The sequence below is a fragment of the Camelina sativa genome, chromosome 3 (assembly GCF_030686135.1).
Source record: "Camelina sativa cultivar CO46 ecotype springtype chromosome 3, ASM3068613v1".
NCBI classification, from domain to species: Eukaryota; Viridiplantae; Streptophyta; class Magnoliopsida; order Brassicales; family Brassicaceae; genus Camelina; species Camelina sativa.
The window spans coordinates 1,644,256-1,662,670 of NC_141882.1; the positions used below are offsets into that span (position 1 = coordinate 1,644,256).

At 37.3% G+C, this 18,415-nt stretch overlaps 5 protein-coding genes across 6 annotated transcripts; 1 reads left to right on the top strand and 4 right to left on the bottom strand.

The window, feature by feature from the left end:
- Nucleotides 1–1,372: 1,372 nt before the first annotated feature.
- Nucleotides 1,373–5,712, bottom strand: LOC104762476 (uncharacterized). Of its 2 annotated transcripts, XM_087497624.1 has the most exons (8): nt 5,532–5,712; nt 5,023–5,115; nt 4,612–4,746; nt 4,437–4,526; nt 4,198–4,347; nt 3,111–4,073; nt 2,473–2,912; nt 1,373–2,307 (listed from the first exon to the last, which is right to left on the bottom strand). In XM_087497624.1, the coding sequence occupies exons 1-8, from the start codon at nt 5,577–5,579 to the stop codon at nt 1,431–1,433; spliced, it is 2,796 nt and encodes a 931-aa protein (XP_087353750.1). In that variant the 5' UTR covers nt 5,580–5,712; the 3' UTR covers nt 1,373–1,430. The 2 variants fall into 2 exon arrangements, with proteins under 2 accessions (XP_087353750.1, XP_010484071.2); XM_010485769.3 differs by having other exon boundaries at nt 2,473–4,073.
- A 723-nt stretch (nt 5,713–6,435) lies between these two features.
- On the bottom strand, nt 6,436–7,001 carry LOC147946496 (uncharacterized). The gene is made up of 2 exons (XM_087496893.1): nt 6,606–7,001; nt 6,436–6,495 (listed from the first exon to the last, which is right to left on the bottom strand). The coding sequence occupies exons 1-2, from the start codon at nt 6,999–7,001 to the stop codon at nt 6,436–6,438; spliced, it is 456 nt and encodes a 151-aa protein (XP_087353019.1).
- Nucleotides 7,002–7,976: 975 nt separating this feature from the next.
- LOC104762483 (uncharacterized) lies at nt 7,977–9,023 on the bottom strand. The gene has a single exon (XM_010485781.3). The coding sequence runs from the start codon at nt 8,805–8,807 to the stop codon at nt 8,211–8,213; it is 597 nt and encodes a 198-aa protein (XP_010484083.2). The 5' UTR covers nt 8,808–9,023; the 3' UTR covers nt 7,977–8,210.
- Nucleotides 9,024–9,472: 449 nt separating this feature from the next.
- Nucleotides 9,473–10,411, top strand: LOC104762490 (uncharacterized). Its single transcript, XM_087507904.1, has 3 exons — nt 9,473–9,745; nt 9,928–10,053; nt 10,142–10,411. The coding sequence occupies exons 1-3, from the start codon at nt 9,641–9,643 to the stop codon at nt 10,286–10,288; spliced, it is 378 nt and encodes a 125-aa protein (XP_087364030.1). The 5' UTR covers nt 9,473–9,640; the 3' UTR covers nt 10,289–10,411.
- A 992-nt stretch (nt 10,412–11,403) lies between these two features.
- Nucleotides 11,404–15,911, bottom strand: LOC104762495 (putative pectate lyase 1). The gene is made up of 6 exons (XM_010485801.3): nt 15,489–15,911; nt 14,622–14,702; nt 12,682–13,324; nt 12,495–12,598; nt 12,253–12,391; nt 11,404–12,161 (listed from the first exon to the last, which is right to left on the bottom strand). Exons 1-6 carry the CDS (start codon nt 15,590–15,592, stop codon nt 11,934–11,936), a joined length of 1,299 nt encoding a protein of 432 aa, XP_010484103.2. The 5' UTR covers nt 15,593–15,911; the 3' UTR covers nt 11,404–11,933.
- Nucleotides 15,912–18,415: the final 2,504 nt, after the last annotated feature.

The window sequence follows — 18,415 nt, forward strand, 5'->3', positions numbered from 1 at the left end:
CATTATTAAAACCCCCATAGCATATCTCCGATCTGCACAAGTTGTGCAGCACAACAATATAGACTTAGAGGACGTTTCCTTAATATATTTTTTTTAAGTCTGAATTATAACAACCACAAACAAAATATGAGACTATACTGGAAAATGTTTTTTTCATACTCTTATTTCGAAAGCATAACAGAACAAAATAAAGAAAAGCAGAGGAGACTGAGATGACTTACAGTGAAGAGAATTTTACCATCATTAGGGTCCACGACTCATCATCTAGAGCAGCACAAGCAGGAAAAAAATTCTCAGTCTCAAATATGGATGGGGGAATTGAAGCGAATGTATTAAATGATTGTGAGTAACGAGTCTGACTTGCCTGACTTGTTCGAAAACATCAATGGGGTCTTTGCGTCGAAGATTGAGCTTCTTTTCTCTCCCAAGAGATGTATGTAGTTCCTTACAAGTCAGAAATGGAACTAGCATGAAGCTTATCACTGAAAAAGAAAGACAATCAATAATGTAAATACACACAAGTATTAGACAATAAGGTAATAAATCTTCTTCATCCTACAAACCCATATAGCATACCTGCAAGAAGAGACGAAGAAACAAAAACAGAGCGAAGTAAAGAGTGGAGGCAATTTATTTATAGATAAATATTATTATTATGACGGTCACGATTTCCTTTTCTTTTTCTCACTTACCCTATTTTCCTTTTTCCAACTTTCTTCTTATTGGACTGGGCTGAGAGTATTATTAATGACAAAATTTAGCCAAACAACATTGGACAAATCCTTCATTGTATGGGCTGAGTAAGCCTTAATGGACTGGGCTTACTACTCCCATCATTATTTATATATATACTTTTAAACGTTGTCGTTTCTTTCTTTTCCCTTCTTCTGTCTTCAAAATTCCAGTTCGTCCCCTATCGGAGCTCGCCGTCATCGCCTGACTGTAAATCGCTGCCTCCAAATACAGCTTTTGAACTAAACAACATCTCTTAGTAGTATTCAATGTTTACACAGAACCTACTTATATTATATATGAGGAGGGTTTCGGCACCTTAGGGTTTTGATAATGTCATAACAATTAAATTTTTTGGCCGATTTCTCATCTGATGTTTATAGCTTGAATTAGTAGTATGCATGCAGCTTTTTTTTTCAGATTGCTCTTGCCTCTTGGTATTTGACTATTTTCCAATGGCTCGAAACATTTTCCTTACATAGTTTATAGTAATTATTGCCAATACCAAAACAAACAAGCAAATCAGTAGTAAATGAGCATTTAGTGAGACTAGATTCGGATCTTAATCGATTGTGTGAAATTAGTCGTCCAATGACCCGCCCGGGTACTATTTCAACTTTTTTTTTATCTTGTTAAGTAATTTTCTGTTTCCATCAAGTCTTTCTAACAGTGTGGGATAGCCACTCAACATACCTTAGCTACTCCGAAGCCGCTGTGAGGCTTAACAAATGAGAGACCAAATCTTCAAGACACGAAAACTGATTCAATAAACTCTTCTGAAACCCTTCATTCCCATGTTCATCTGACCTCAACTCGCTTACACCCTCGTTGATCCTCTTCACTCCATTCTGCAATAGCTCCACTCCCCTGCAAATTCCTTCTGGAAGTTTCCTTTTCTTGTTCGGTCGTTTCTCTACTTCTAGTGACCTCTGGCTTCTTCCTTCTACAAACTTATGCACTGTTGCCTTAACCTCGTTGCCTTCTTTCAAAAGTAACTCGACTTCCTTCTCCGAAGGTGTGACTGAGAGAAGCGCTTGTTCTTTCTCCAAAAACATTTTCAATTCCGACATGAACCGCTCTGTTTTTGCTTCTTTTCCAGAAGGTATATCGAAGGCTAGAGCTGCATCTTCAGGTACGAATCTCCATAGCTGATTACAGCTCGTACGTGCACAGAAGTATCCAAACGCAGTAACCGCGTTATGAACCAAAGCCCAGTGGCGTTTTCTGAGAAGCATATGGTATAGTTCCCAAACCGCGCGGCTCTTTGGACAGGTTTCGGTTTCAGACATCTCGTATTTGCTAAGTCCTGACAAGAAGAGAGCAAGGTTTGGCTTGGATTTATGCAGATGACGACTATCAGCTTCTGATATGAAAAGCTTTTGAAGCTCTGTTATAACATTATCCATTTCTTGGCAAGTGTATAGCTGCTCGTTTCTTGAGATGATTGACAGCGTTTCACTGAGAATCTCACTGTAATGATCCTTCCTCGTTTCATCTTTGGAGTTTCTGTACTTTTGAATGACAGCAACGATAAAGTTCAGAGTTTTGGCATCAATCTCTGATATGCCCATGTTTCTACACAGAAGAAAAACAACAACAACAACAACAACAAAATAAGGGTATGTCGTTAGATATTTACCCTGAAAGCTCACACAGTTTAGTTACTAAATATCTGGTTTTGCTGTCTCGTGCGACAAGATACCCAGAGAAGTATCAAGAATGGATATCATAGTAACTTACAGTATCTGAAGGCAAGCAGAGAGTGCGAAAACTGGAGCTCCTAGCACAGTGTATTTGGAATAACGTGATGGTTTCTCATTGAAGTTCTTGATAAAGTGGATGAAATCTGCAAATATCTGTCTTTTCAAGTCGTTTTTGATTCTGTCTGGCAGAAACTTCAGCGGAAACCCGTCTAATAACAATGCTAGATACACATCTGGTGTAGAGTCAGATCTGCCCTCGGCAGAAACGTTCGTGTAGACTTGAGCTGTTAATGATTTTGGGCTGTGGGTAAGAAGAAAGCAGATGGACTTTGTAGTTCTTCTGAGAACGGAATCTGGACAAAGCGGTCTTTCCGATGATGACATTGACATCATGAAACTACAAATTTTATCGATCATAGCGGCCGCCAAATCATTGGTGGCATGACGAAACCAGAAGCACCAGAGTTCCATCACTATCTGCCAACACAAGAAGTGAGGATGTAAGAGGTTCTGGAGTAGGAATGTTTCAAGCTGTTCCCAGGCAAGAGTTGAAGACAGTATAATCATAAGGGTTTTGAGAGACAGGAGCAGAGCTGAAAACATGGATTCCCAGATTATTTTCTTCCCAGAACCATCTGAGATTGGAAGCTGAGAAGAAAGGACTGAAGAGTAAACCTCTTTTTCTGTTAATATGTCGAGAAGCCAGTACAGCTTTCTGGTGACAGCAAGTTTTGCATCTTCCTCAAGCTCGGAAGAATACCTCATGACGGACTGGAACAGTACAACCCGGGCCAGGAGCAAACCTATGACATTTGTCGTGGATTCAACAGATAAAGACAAGATATCTACCAATGATGTTTTTGTCTGAGAATCATGGCTCTGTTTCTTACAAACTTGGTTTGAGAAATCTTGTTCATCTATGAACAACAAATCAAGAAGTGTGATCCTGAATTCTTGTGTTATTTCAGCTGTGTTCAATAGTGCACTTAGAAGATCTACTGTCGTTTTCTCTAGAAGATCAGTCATTACTTCACTAGCCGTTTTGCCATGGGATTGTTGGCTCAGTGAAAATTTGAAAGCAGAGATCATCAAGGTGCAGAGTGATATTTCCTTGAACACCATAGACGCTTGGCTTGGAAACAGCGCCACAACTTTAACAGCATTGATAAGATAAAATTTCACAGGAAGAAAGACCCTTCTGGCTTCTGTTGCAGATATGTTATCCTTCACCGAGCAAGACCAAGCCTGAGCAGCAAATCTCAGAGACTCCTTGATCAGTGATATTAGCTTTAATATGATCTCTCCTACATCTACCCGAGATAACACTGTCTGTTTGTCTATCTGAAGCAATGTAATCACACCCTTCCATGATGTATTAAGAATGGTCACAAGATTACCACCATCTTTTGCAGCAAGCATACCTAATTCACTCAGAGATTTAACTCCCAGCATAATTATGCTTTCCAAATTACACACCTTGTTATCTTCCCCCATCCTTGCCTGTCCCACATTTCCATGAGTCTTGATTTCATTTGCGTCCTGATCCACAGCTGGAGAGTACTCTTTGCACAGACGAACAATAGAGTCAATTACTACTTGTGCAGCCTTAAGAATCTCCGAGGAAAAGGATTCAACTTTCTGTTTCAGAAGAAAGGTGAAAGCTATTAAACGATGACAACAATGCATAATACTAATCTCAGTCTACGATAGGAGTATGATGCAGTACTAGTAGCTACTAGTGAAAGATGATTTTCAGAGATACCTTGGCATTCAATATCACCTCCTTTATCAAATTCAGCTGCTTTGAAACAAACTTATGAACTGTAACAGCTGAGGCCTCGTCACTCAAGAAACATGTTTTTCCAATAGCAGTAAAACATGAGGCAGAAAAGCGAAGATAATCCAAAAGAAGCTGCAACACAATGATTGCAAAATTCAGTTTCCCAGAACCCACTTAGCTGTGACAGACTTTTCCTGACAGGAACATCAAGCATCACTAACCTGAAAGAAAATGTTGGAATGCTCTTCCTCTTGAGACTCCTCCATCGACATTACAGACATATTTAAATGTTTTGCACACCATTGGCTTACCTAGAGGAAGTAGAGTGAGAAAAGATAAATACAACAACACTCGAAAGGCTGAGGTTCAGCAATAAGCAGAAAAAAGACATTGTACCTTAATACCAAAAGCAAGAAAGTAGTGTGAGCAATCAGGCCGATGCAAAGCAAGGTATTTTGAAGTCACAGGCAGAATTGCCTTGTTCAGCAAACATTGGCTAACGTCAAGACAAGTGAAGTCTTCCCAGAGTGTCTATACAGCTGTCAAGGAATGAATACTTGAAACATGCCATAACAGACCACTTAAAGCATGTATATAACTATCAGAACCCTAGTGAAACATGCAAATAAACATCTCAAACATAAAGCAGAGATATAACTTCATCTCTAAAATGCTCACTTCATCATATTGAAACCAACAATCAGACGCACAGAGATTGAATATCCACATCTCAGTTATAAACATAGTTTAACAAAAAGGAAGGGGAAACATCCAAAAAAAAAAAAAAAGGTATGTGAGTGAGGATACTGTTAAGGTCTCCACAAAAGAGGGGAAATCAGAATCCTCTTGTATATCTAACTGACTGAGCCGTGTGAGTAGTTGAACACGATTCTCAATAAGCTGTTGCACAAACAACCAACAAAGAAAAAAGTGAAGCTCGTTAGCTATACAAAAACCAATATAAACAACACATATATAGCAAGTCTCCTACAGCTCGAATCCATTCTGAATAAGTTAAGCAAATCCTAAAGTTCTTCTTACACCTCAGAAGAAATACACATTAAGCCGCTAAAAGAAACTTCAGTCCAGACCAATAAAATTGAAGAGGAGTTGGTACGGAGAAACTTAATCGGACGACAAATTAGTGAGAAACATCGTGAAACCCAAATCAAGCAGAAGAAAATTTCACGATTGATCAAAGAGGATCCATCCGTTCGAAGCTTATCCAGAAACAATCAGGATAGGGTTCTTATAGAGATATAGAGAGAAACCTAGAAAAAATCAAATCAAAGGTGGAAAAACAAAGAGAAGCTTACATCAGAAGATTTGATCTCTTCGAGTATCTTCACCGCATTGTTCTCCATCGCTCTCTCTCTCTCTCTCACTCTCTACTGGGAAAAATTGTTTTGGCGGTGTGAGAATCGTCCGATCTGAGCTTCTTCCCGCTATTTCTCTCCGCCTAAACTTAATTTGCTTTCGCTTTCCTTTTTTCCGATTAATTAAACAAAAATATATATTTTTTAATTAAAAAAAAAAGTTGGAGGAATATGAAAGATATTTTAAGGCCCGTTGATATCTAATTGGGCTTTTATAATAAGCTTAATTCACACTCGGTGGTTTTTCTATTAGGTCCACACGATTCAAATTGAAACCCAAATTACATACACCCCGTGCTACGCACGGACATACAATATTACTTACATTGATCCATAGTTGATATAATAAATATAGAGTACAAAAAATAGTTAAAATGTTCTTTAATTATGCCTTGATCTTCATGTATTTCTTCAAATTCTTAAGAAGATCTAATAGCAAACTTAGTCACGATCTCCAATGTAACACAGTAACATGTGAAGGCGTACGTGTTTTTTTTTTTGTTTTTTGTTTTTCTAAAAGGTTAATATCATATAATGAAAGTTTTGGTTGTTACATTAAAGGACCTAAACGAGTGAACTTTGCCAAAAAAAGAGGAAAAAACAAAGATACACTTTGAAAAGCTTTGAGATTCGCTGAGCTTAAATCCAGAAGGCCATCAGATTTCGGAAATTTTTTCTCTTGCTCCTTGCTGAGATGGAGTTGATAATTTCACGCTTAATCTGTTTGAAGAGATTTCGTGGCGGGATGAGCTGATTGTTGTGGATGAGATTGTTCCTCTATCTCCAAACATTATAAAATAACGCTTGCAGTATAAGTAACCGTAAGGTAGATGGAGATGAACGCTTACTTGATTTTGCCCAGAGCAGCAGAGCAGACCAGTCTATGAAGGAAGTGTTCCTCAACCTGATTCATTGTAGTATTAATTCCCAGATGACTTTGGTGTACGGGCAATGCAAAAAAAGATGATCTTTAATTTCAGCTGTCGTTAAGCAGAGAGGACAATCAACTGAAACTTGTATACCCCAGGAGGCCAGACGAGCTAGAGTTGGTAACCTGTCAAGATTTGCCATCCAAAAATTGAAAGCGTGCTTAGGAGTTGAGCCTTTAAACCAGACGAGTTTAGCCCAATCATTTTCAGGCTCTCTAGGTCGTAAGACCTCCCAGGTTTTACTAGAGGAGTAGCTTCCCACCTGCTTGTCGTCAATTAACCAAACGTAAGAGTCCTCAGCCACAGAAGAGGTAGGAATCTCTAACGTTGAAAGGTGGATATGAAGACTAAGAGCCTGGTCTAATCTTGGGTGCGCAATACACCAACTGCCTTGATTACAAGCGTCGCTTACTCTTGAGTTCCGAGCAATCCTCAATAGCCTCGGTCCTTCCTCTCCCAAATAGTTTAGTAAAGGGCCCATTGGAGTCCAGTTGTCATGCCAAAACCAGGCTTTCATACCATTCCCCACATTATATCCAATGAACTTACGAGCCAGATCTCTAAGCTTTAGCAGGTTGCCCCATAGCCAAGAGTCGGTACTTTTGCTTTTTAAGTCCCAAAAGCTGCAAGGCGTACGTGTTTGAAAATATATATTGTTTTCTTTTCTATTTTTTGAGTTTTGCTTATGTGACTACAATTTTTTTCTAGTTATGTGATTTAACATAATTATACAAATGCCAAAAAGAAAAGAAAAAAAAAAGCTTGAGAGGGTTGTAATAAATTGCATTGCATATTTGCATGAGATGTAAATTTAAGTTTGAGACAGCGAAAAAGACGACGATGGCATGAAATGGGACTACAAGTGTTTGACATGCAAATCGTATTTGTCCCTCTCATCCCAAAGCAATTATTACGTCATTTATTAATGCTTACATTGTATGGATTCTTGCTGTCTTCCCCCACAACTATTCTAGAGTCTTTTTCTTATATATTTTTGAAACAAAATACTAAAAATAAATCCTTTTTTCAAAATAAATTTACAAACTAAGAAACCCCCTGCTTGCTAAATAGCGTATGATCATTCATTATCCTTCAGAATTTATTCGGTCTTTAAGATATATATAAATTCAAAGTATGAATTAAGACATTTCAAACGTATACGTACGTATCTATGCATGTAGATCGTTCAATGCATTATTGACTGTGATCATTATCTATATAAGGTTTTGTAATTTAATTAGTTTTAAAATGTATATACGCTTTTTATGTATAAATATAGAAGCAAGTTTGTACTCCTTCCGTTTTTATATCAGTGATGTTTAGTTTGTACTCCTTCCGTATTTATATTCTTAATGTAAATATTGTTTTCACTTTAAAACAAAATCCATGGAACCCTTAACTATTTTGGTTCTAAACTCTTTTTGAACATGCGAAAATAGGAAAGGAGAGAACATCATAAACCAAAACGATTAACACAAGAGAGTTACACCTTACATAACGTACGTAAGACCCGACATCGAAGCAAACATTACAAAATCAAAACCGAAACGAGAGAATAGATCACATGTCACACTAATGATCACCTAATTATAAAAACAACAACAATAACATCCGACCTAAATAATTATTCCTTAACCAAACCATAATCAACAAATGCTCTCTCTCTACTAATTGCTTTATATCTTCTTCATCAGGGATGTGGATCAAGTATACCACCGACCACTCCGTGTCCACCTCCAATACCACCACCAACACCGATACCACCTGCCTTGCCGATACCACCACCTCCAACTCCACCTAGACCGCCTAAACCACCAATACCACCTGCTTTACCAATACCACCGCCAACACCGCCTAAACCACCTCCTGCTCCACCAAGACCGCCAACGCCGCCTCCTACACCACCTAGGCCGCCAACACCGCCTCCTGCTCCGCCTAACCCGCCGCCTATACCGTGAAATCCACCGATTCCAGCTGCACCGCCTATCCCACCATATTTACCGATCCCACCTAGACCACCGATAAGTGGCATCCCTAGACCTCCCACGCCGGCAACACCACCAACACCGGCGAATCCACCGACTCCAGCGACTCCTCCGATGCATTTTTTGTCGCCGAGGCTCTTTGGTGGTAACTGATCAGCTGCTTTTGCATGCATGGGCATTGTTGCTGTATCGTCATGTGTCGACGTCGTGCCCTCATCAGACACTCCCGGCACATGACGAGCACGTGCATAGATGAACGACATAGCGAGCAGGACACAAACGACTGATAAAACTCTCGACATCTCTCTCTCTCTCTCTCCTCTCTTTTTTCTCTAGATTCTATGGAACGTCTTGTATGTTGTTGAGGTTTCTAATGAGTTTCTTAGGGTTTATATAGCAAAATGTAAGGTTGGTGACAGTTGAAAGTCATAAATTTGGCTATGAACCCAATTTATAACATTTTTTCCTTAGTAAAGGCTGTCTGATGATACGACTATGCCATGGACAATTGATTGGTCTAGTTTAAATATTGATTCATTTTTCTTTTTCCGTAAACTTGTAATTGGCTAGTGACTTCATGTACTACAGCAAGCGAGTCATTTTATTCTGAACTAAAACTTAGTTAGGTTATCATAATTTTTTCTTGTTTAATTAGCCAATTGAATTATACGAAAATATATTAATCTTTTAAGGAATTTGACGTTTCAAATATTAATTTCATTATTTTTTTGTTTATATATATATAACTACAATTGACATACTTTAGACAATAGACAAGAATCCATTACAAGCGAAAAAACGAAGATCGAGTCTATAGCCGAACAAAGGGGGGTTTGAGAAAATTAGTTTTGTTAAAGAAAAACCACAAAGAACCCTATAAATGCTCATAACCGGACAACTCTGACACTTTCATTAACAATCAGCTGGTAAAACAAAATAAAATATAAAATCGGACGATCATAATTGAGACCGCGATGGAAGGGACACTTATATATAAATAAAGCTTTTAATTAGAGTTTGCATCTTAGGATTTTAACCAAAAAGTTATAACCTGTGATCAACTTTAAGTACTATACGCTCGAACGTTCAACAAGCTCATACCTGTCTTCTACGCTTTGCTTCCACACAGGTTATAATGCATGCATCAAGACTGGGCGAACTTCTGATCTCTAGTGGTAAAACGGCAAGGAGTTTTCCACTGCGTAGGGCATTCGTTTCAGCGTCACCAAGGCCCTTACAGGTGAGAGACAACGGAGACCTGTCCTCAAGCACAGCGTTTTTTTTTCTTCTTTGTAAACCATGAACCCTCTAAAATGATGCGTTGTTGGAGAGGAGATGCAACAAACAAAAAAATCCACCGTCTTAGGTCTAATGTATTTCTGTATCGAATAATACATTTTGTGATTATGGTAAATGAAAAAGGGAAAAGAAGAGGCAGAGCAATGCCAAAAGGTGAAAGAAGCAGCAGAGGCAGTGAAAGAAGGAGCAAAGCAAGTGAAGGAAACCACTGAGTACATCCAAGATGTCGCTTCCACTACGGCTGGCCGTGTAATTAACAAAACCCCACAGTTTTTTCCATAGATTAACTGTGAATTAATTTGATGATATATATTATCTGATTAATTTGGTCAATCAGGTGACTAAGATGACGAAAGATGTAACGGAGAAAGTTACTGAGACGACGGATACTATCACTGAAAAGGCTAAAGGTTCTGTCTCTGGCGTATTAGGCACTGCCAAAAACGCTACCGATATCATCAAGAACAAGATCCTTGGTGATTAGTTATTACAATCCACACATATTATTTATGCATGTCTCAATAAAGTAATATTCAGAAATGTTAAAGTTTTGATTTAGTAATTATATGGATAATTAAAAATACATCTGATTAAAATCATAAATCTACATGAAACCCTAACCAGTCTTTATTGTATTTTGTTTTACTATGGTCACAAAGTCTTTGAAAAAAAGCTATGAACTGTTACAAAAAAAACCCATTGGAAAAGCTCTGGACTATGTAGAAACTTTGTCTCAGCTTTTGTAGCATAATGATGTAAAATAAAAATACTATGTGTAGTGTGTCTTTAGAGGTGATTGCGAGCTTCGCGAGGAAGGAGGAAAAAGACTGATGTTAATTGATTTGGTTGGGTAAAGCCATAAAGGTGATTTATGATTGGTTGGATTTAAAAAATTAATAATAATAAAACATGTTATCCACCATATAAATCATTGGACTTTAAAAGTTAAGAGTTGTGAAAATGTGATGTTTTAAATCATTTACAAGGATATTTTTTGATATAAAATCTAGCATGCTAACAGCCAAGAAAGAAAAAGGCGTTTTCATATAAATCTTATATATAAAGCTATATATTTTACCACAGAAAAATAGTATCTTTAATTTGTATGTTAAGTAACTTATAGATAATCATAAATTAGCCTGAACGAAAGCCCTAATGATGGTGGAAATAAAAGGTTATCATTATTTGTCGGAAAATTTTTGCTTGTTGATTTCGAACTCTTTTGATTTTTCTTGTCATGTGTGGGCACATGGGAGTCGATTTAGCGTGTTTTAGGCTTCTCTTGCTTTTTCTATGTTAACGTACGATCTACTTTTCAATGCAAAAAGCGAAATAAATATAGATATTAGATACGCTAATTTTTCTTCCCAACAAAAAGAGATGCTTTTAAGAGAAAAAATATATACATTACCCCAATTCGATTTCATATTATACGTTTTTCGATTATGGATTTCTCGCACCAAACAATATTTATAATAAAATTGATACTTTTATATATCTTAGTATATTTGATTATTTGATTACTTTTCTAAAGTTACACATGATAAGGAAAGCATACTGAAAAACAGTTCTAAGTGATAAAATAGCTGGCTATTTGAATTTATAAATCCCCAATTACTAATATTGCTTGATTGCTTGCTTCAATCACTACAAAGTACAATCATGACAAGTTACAACCACATGGGAAATAAAAGCTAAAATCCAGCCAACAAATATAATACAATGAAAAGTAGAAAGATTCACAAATCATTAGACCCTATATTAAATTATAAATCTCAAAAAATTACAAGAAAAAACAAAAAAACAAGAGATAATATATATTCTTGTTTCTATGGGTAGACGACAGAGATAGACGAAGAACAATCTGAGTTGATCAGACAGAACCAACAACACTTCGGGGATTTCTCTTTTACATGAAAGGTTGTTTTTTTTTTGTTTTCCCTTTTTCTTGTGTTAACTTGCGGTTGAAGCAAGCAAACCCGAGGTTGAGAAAAATCGACACAAACACACACACCGAAAAAAAAAAGATAATTGGCTTTTTAAATGACAAATGTGTGAAAATGTACACTTTTGTCTGAATATAATGGAAGGTGGTTTTGAATATTGGTGGTAATGGTCGTAAGTGGCAACTATGACGAACATTGACGTCCTCTGCGACAAGGTAGAGCTCCGGCATCGGAAGTAATGTGTCCGACCAATGAAGAAGATTTTGCGGAGAGACTAGAGGCACGTGCATAGCTTCCGGACGCAGCGGCTCCTGAAGAAGTGAAGTAAGCACCATTCTGAAGCAAATCTCCTTCCGATCTCCAGTTCCATCCTTTCCAATGACTAGCCGGTGTGTCCACTCTCTTCGTGACCTATCAAACATAACATTCCAACATCATAAACTCACATTCACGAAATCACTCTTTGGTTTTAACTTTTAACTGATATTCATCGAGTTATTACCTCTTTAGCAAAGGGGTTTTTAGGGGCGGCGTATCGGTTTCCTTGACTATTGATTGTCGGGTTTGCGCTTCCACCAATCGCGTACATTTCCCAGTGAGTGTAGTCGTTGTTCACGACATGGAAGTACCCGTGTCGACACCTGCAAGAAGAGTTGTAATGTTTAGAAACCATAACACAGCATACTCAAGAAACAGAACACAAAAGCAGAGCATACTCTGTTTTTGTTATGTCTTTTATATTACCTCGGCATTCTTTGAATAAGTCCGACTCCAAAATGATTATAAGCAATGGTCACTTGCATAGCTTTGTCCCTCATGTACGAATCGCTATGTCCGAGCAACATCACCTGTAGCAAAAAATATCAAATCCCGTCAAAAAAAGAAGCTACAATTAAAGTAACAATGCAATAAGACTTCAAAAAAAAAGAACCTCGTTGTGGTGAGTTAAGTGGTTGTTAGAGATGGTTATCGCGGTTGAGCCCATGACTGCGTCCACAAGCCCGTCAGCGCAATGAGACAACGAGTTATGATCAATCCACACATGACTCGAGCCAAAGATCGAAATAGCATCACCATCCGCCATCGTCCTCCACCCAAAATGTGTCTCTGAGCTTCTCACCATAGCATTACCAGTCGGTCTGCAATCATGAATATGTAATCCGTGGACGATCACATTCGTTACATACTGAATCGTGATGCAACCGCCGTTAGCGATGTGAACGTTTGCGCCACGTCCATCGATCGTTTTGAAGCTGTTAACGATGAGCTCTTGTTTCAACTGAATCACCATATCGCGTTTGAAAACGATCCATAACGGTCTGTCTTGGATCACGGCGTGACGTAATGTACCCGGTCTAGGATTAACCGGATTGTCGTCTCTCGGGTCAGTGACAACGTAGAAACGCCCGTCGCGACCACCGATGGCGTTTCTTCCAAACCCGATCCCGCAGTCCGCTAAGCGTTTGCGGTTCTTGTGCCAGTTGCGATCGCACCGCCAACAGTCGTCGATAGGGTTGCCTGTTCCGCAAGTAAAGTAACCTAGCTTCCTCCTCTCGGTATGGTTTCTCACACTCCTGTAGAAATTAAGAAATATCCGGTTTAGCTAGATTTGAATTTTGATTTCATTATTCTCAACCGGATCTCATCTCCACCATGAAATTAAAAAAAAAATAGTTTATTTGAGAAAACAATCAAAATCACATCAGAACATGAGCACATGGTTGATGATAAATACTACATATATATATTTCTAGACTTTTTTTCTTTCTCATAGACGTGTGTCGGTGACGGTGGGATTAGGTTCTCTGCCTAAAGATTCCTGAAAGCCAAACGACGTTAGAGAGAACCGTTAAACGAGGACAAACAAATAATCACCGTTGGATAACGACGATCGAATCCGTCCGTTTTAACGGATACCGTTTTTTTTTGTTTTTTTGACCGTATAAAGAGTAAATTGCTCTGTTACGACCACATGGAGTACTGTCCAAAATGATTAATAAACATTTTTATTTCTATTTTAAAAAATCCAATATATATAGTATTTAAGGATAAGTTTTTATAACAATTTGATTGTACGTATTTCCAAAGTTAAGTTTAACGACTTCCTAGTGTACAGTGTACTACTAAGCCGTATACATATGGCTGGTGATATGAAAAGATATTTATTAATGTTGGGAGAGGAAATAATATTAAACTTTTATATATGCAATAATGCGTCGGACGCGGATCTATCTAGTGTTAGTGCATGTGGTGTTCGGAGTGAAAACAGTCTGCTGGGAAGTATTAATTAGTTCAACAACAACTGAAAAACAAAATAGAAAAAAAAAGAGCATTCTTAAATAGTTTTATACTATATAAAAATACTATAATAGAGAAAAGATAGAATGAATAATACCTTTTTAAAATATCAATGCATGAAGCATGTAGTAGGTGATAACAAAAATATAGATTGTCTTATATAAAAAAAAAATGATACTGACAGAATTAATGAATGCCAATAGTTCACGGGAATAGATCTCACTAGTAGCAAGAATAAATTAATCAGCATACACTATATTTGTCATTGTTATAATAGTGTGTGAACGAACATGGGGATTTATAGAGGAGGTATAAATAATATAGTAACAACAAACAAAAATAAAAATGAATTAAGTTGGTTAGAGGAGAAATAAATGTGACAGCTCTTGTAGGATAGATCATGATTCAACAACAATAGAATGAAACAAAAGTCACAACACAATTTTAAATGAATGGGAGGACCATACCCAATATTGTACTTTTGTGACTTTTTCCCCCATTACATGTTATATATATCCCACATGAGAATTTTAAAAGAGGTCATAATTAGAATGAGATGGAATTAGTACTTACATTTCAGTCAAGGCGAGAACTTCGTCCTCTACTTCATCTGGATTCTTCACTGCGTGTTGGTTCCATTCGGTTTCGTCGGATCTATTTTTTTTTTTCAGAAATTAAGATCATCAGAAACTATAATCTAAAATTTGAGAATCTAGAGAAAGCTAATGATTGTGACATATGCTACTAACTAAGGAATGCCAAAACTATAACAATGTTTTGAATGTAATTATTTATTGGAGAATGCACCGCACACACTACACTAAATTACACTGCTCCATAAAATTCGCTATCCGGAGAAACCGTTAAGAAAGAGAGAGGTCTTCGACAGGACTATTAAAATAACACTACAGAACATTTTCAATGTGGGAGGTCAAAATGGCAAATGGGTAAAATAGCGAAACATAGTCAAGTGTGTATTTACGTAAACAAAAGCGGAATGTACGGTTCAGATCGTTGGATCTAGATCATAACAAAAAAGCAACGGCTCGGATGATTTTGTTTGAAGAGGGAGGGAATATTGTTTGTAGTAGAGAGAGATCGAAAAGGCTAAAGAAAGAAAAACTATTTTCTCTTGTTTATAATTTTGTCGGCTGAACAGAATTAAAACAGTAACTTAAATATAATTTTATATATTTGGAATCCGAGGGAAAATGTAGCTAGAGAATGGAAAACTACATAACGAATTATTATTAATGCGAAAATGTTTTTCTTTTTATTTGGAAATTATACTTCGGAATCTGAGGAAAATGTAGCTCGAGAATGAAAAAAATATAACTAAATTATATAAATGATCTTCTTTGTATTGAAAGAAACAGAGATCGTCACACATGTTATATGAAAAGAGAAGAAAAAAAAGGAAGAGATGTAGAGAAAACAAACCTAGGGAAAGATGAGATCTTGTTGTGTGTAGTGTTCTCCATTGCTCCGACGAAGAAGAGTAGACACATCATTGCTAAAACCCATGTGGGAAGAAAAACCGCCATTGGAGCGGATGAAGTTAGCTAAGCACAAAGTCTTTTTTAACTCTGTTCCGAGAGAGAATTTAGAACAGAGGAGAGAGAGCTAAAGACAGTGAATGTACGAGCTTGGAGATATATTGGCCCTCTTATAGAATCTCGGGGGAGACCAACAAAAAAAAAAAGGAAGAGGACACCAAAAAGAGCCGTTAAGACGGCCGTTATGTATTTATACGACGTCGTCTGGTACAATTTGATTCTTCTTCGTTTTTTTTTTGCTTTATTAACGTGATTGATCATTCGTTAACTCCGTCTCTCTTTTTTTTTTTTTTTTTTTTTTTACCGTTCTAACCGCCACTAACTGCTCAAGCGTGTGACTTTTTATAGACCTCGACACGCTTACACATTTTTTTTTTAACACTAGAACTGCATTAGCTAATATAATGTTGTTACAGAGTTGACAAGGGGTTGAATACATATGAGGATAATTAAATAAAAACTATATCTGAAACTGCATTATGTGGAACTTTAGCCATCTTATCAGCAAGAGTATTTGCCTCTCTTGCAGTCCATCTAAATTCCACAGATTCAAAACATGATGCCCATCCTTTGATCTCTTCTAGCCAATTGTAAATGTCAAAGCGCAGTTTATCATCATGGAGAAGTTTAACTAATGACTGATTATCTCCTTCAAAAATTATCTTCTTAAATCCACTTAGCCATGTTTGTTTCATTGCAAAGCAGAGACTTTGACATTCCGCTTCAAGAGCTGTCGATACAGTTATTCCGGTAACCTGTCCTGCTTCTTTAAAACTGCCCCTATCATTCCGGATTAACCAAGCTGCAGTTGCTCGTCTAGTCCCATCTAAAAAGCTGCCATCATAGTTACACTTAAACCAATCTTTAGGGGGTTGTCGCCATATACAATTCTGTTGACGTCGGCCAATGTTACAGTTGCGTGTAATGGTATGAGGATGATTCTGTATCCGATGAGTATCTAAAAATATCCATTCATCTGTTTCTTGTTTGGCTTCTCTGAGATCTTGTTGCCAACTCTTACTCAGATTTTGGAAAATTAGCTTGTTTCGACCTGTCCACAGTTTCCACAAGATCCAAAAAGGAAGATGTGAGAGTCTATCATGTATTCGTCGATGTTTATGTAAGTCGAAAATCCCTTTTATCTTCACTTCAATAGTAGTTCCAGGATCTAGCAGACAACGGATTGGAACATTTGATGCTCGCCAAATTTGTTGAGCGTGGGGACACGAGAAAAAGAGGTGCTCTGTAGTTTCTATCTCTGCTGTACAACGTTTACAGTAATCATTTGTTGATATATTTCTCCGATCAAGTTCAGCACCTGTAGCCAAAGCATTCGAGAGAAGCCGCCATAAAAAGTGTTTAAACTTTGGTGGTGTTCTTGTTTTCCAAATTTCACTCTTTAGCAAAGGGTCTCCATCTGGTGGTCTAGCATTGAATAACTGATCCGGATGATGCGTCGCAAGCCAATACCCTGATTTCACAGTATATAAACCATCCTTTGTATAATGCCACCCAAGGTAGTCGTTGTGCTGCCATCTAGTAACTCTAGTGGAGAGGATTTGAGCAACATCCTCTACATGGATCCGCTCGCTTACTAAACGTTCATTCCAACCACTTTTATCAGGGAGTAAAAGATTGGTTACAGTGGGGATGTCTTCTGATTGGTGTGTAGGAGCTTTTCGTGGTGGTCTCGGAGGGTGTGTTGGGAGCCAAGGGTCTGACCATGTTTGTATTTGATTTCCATCACCAACAATGTAACGCATACCTTTCCATAGTAAATCTCGACCAAGAATAATTGATTGCCATCCAAACGATGGTTGTACTCCCCTATTGGCATTAAGTATACTCGATCCTACAAAGTATCTTCCTCTCAGGACTCGCGACAGTAGACAGTTGGGATTTTGGAGTATTCTTCAAGCTTGTTTTGCGAGTAAAGCCTCATTGAACTTCTCAATGTCTTTAAAACCCAAACCTCCTCCTTTTTTCAAATATTTCATGTGGTCCCAAGCTACCCAATGAATTGCTCTGGCTTGTTGTTGAGTATTCCACCAATAATGTGTTATTATTCTTTCTATATCTTCACAAATTCCTTTAGGAAGTTTGAAGCAATTCATGGAATAGACTGGCATGACTAAAGCAATGACTTTCAAAAGAATCTCCTTACCTCTTTGGGAGAGAAACTTATTGTTCCAACCCTTTGTCTTTCCTTTGACATTTTCCACAATATACTGAAATAATTCAATCTTCTTGCGTCCAAACTGTTCTGAAAGCCCCAGGTATTTACCACAACCTCCTTCATTATGGATTTGAAAAAATCTCTGTATTTGAGTTTTGGTTTATTCGCTGACTCTTTTACCAAACGTTATGGAAGATTTCCTGACATTGACCTGCTATCCTGATGTTCGTTCATATTGCGTTAGTATTTCTTTGATTGCTAACGAATTTTTCTTCTTTTTTTTTTCTTATTCTTAATTGTAAATGTAATTCATAAGTTAACAAACCAAAAAAAATCGCTTAAAGAAAATAGTTTCAGAACATTTTTACAGGGAAATAAACTGCGTGTTTTGATTTTACCATAATAAATATTAAATACTAGTCTATTTGTGTAAACCATGCTAATTAAACACCAGTCTTAATAAAGGAATATTTGTCAAAAATCTAGTGAACAACATTAACATACCACATATGTTATTAAATCTAAAGTTGTACGCAGATTTTTTTAACAAGTTTGATGGTTTTCCTTTTTTTTTTGTTTTTGTAGTAGCTAAAAATCAAACTATAAAAATTTACCTGACCTGAGTAGTGATTGAC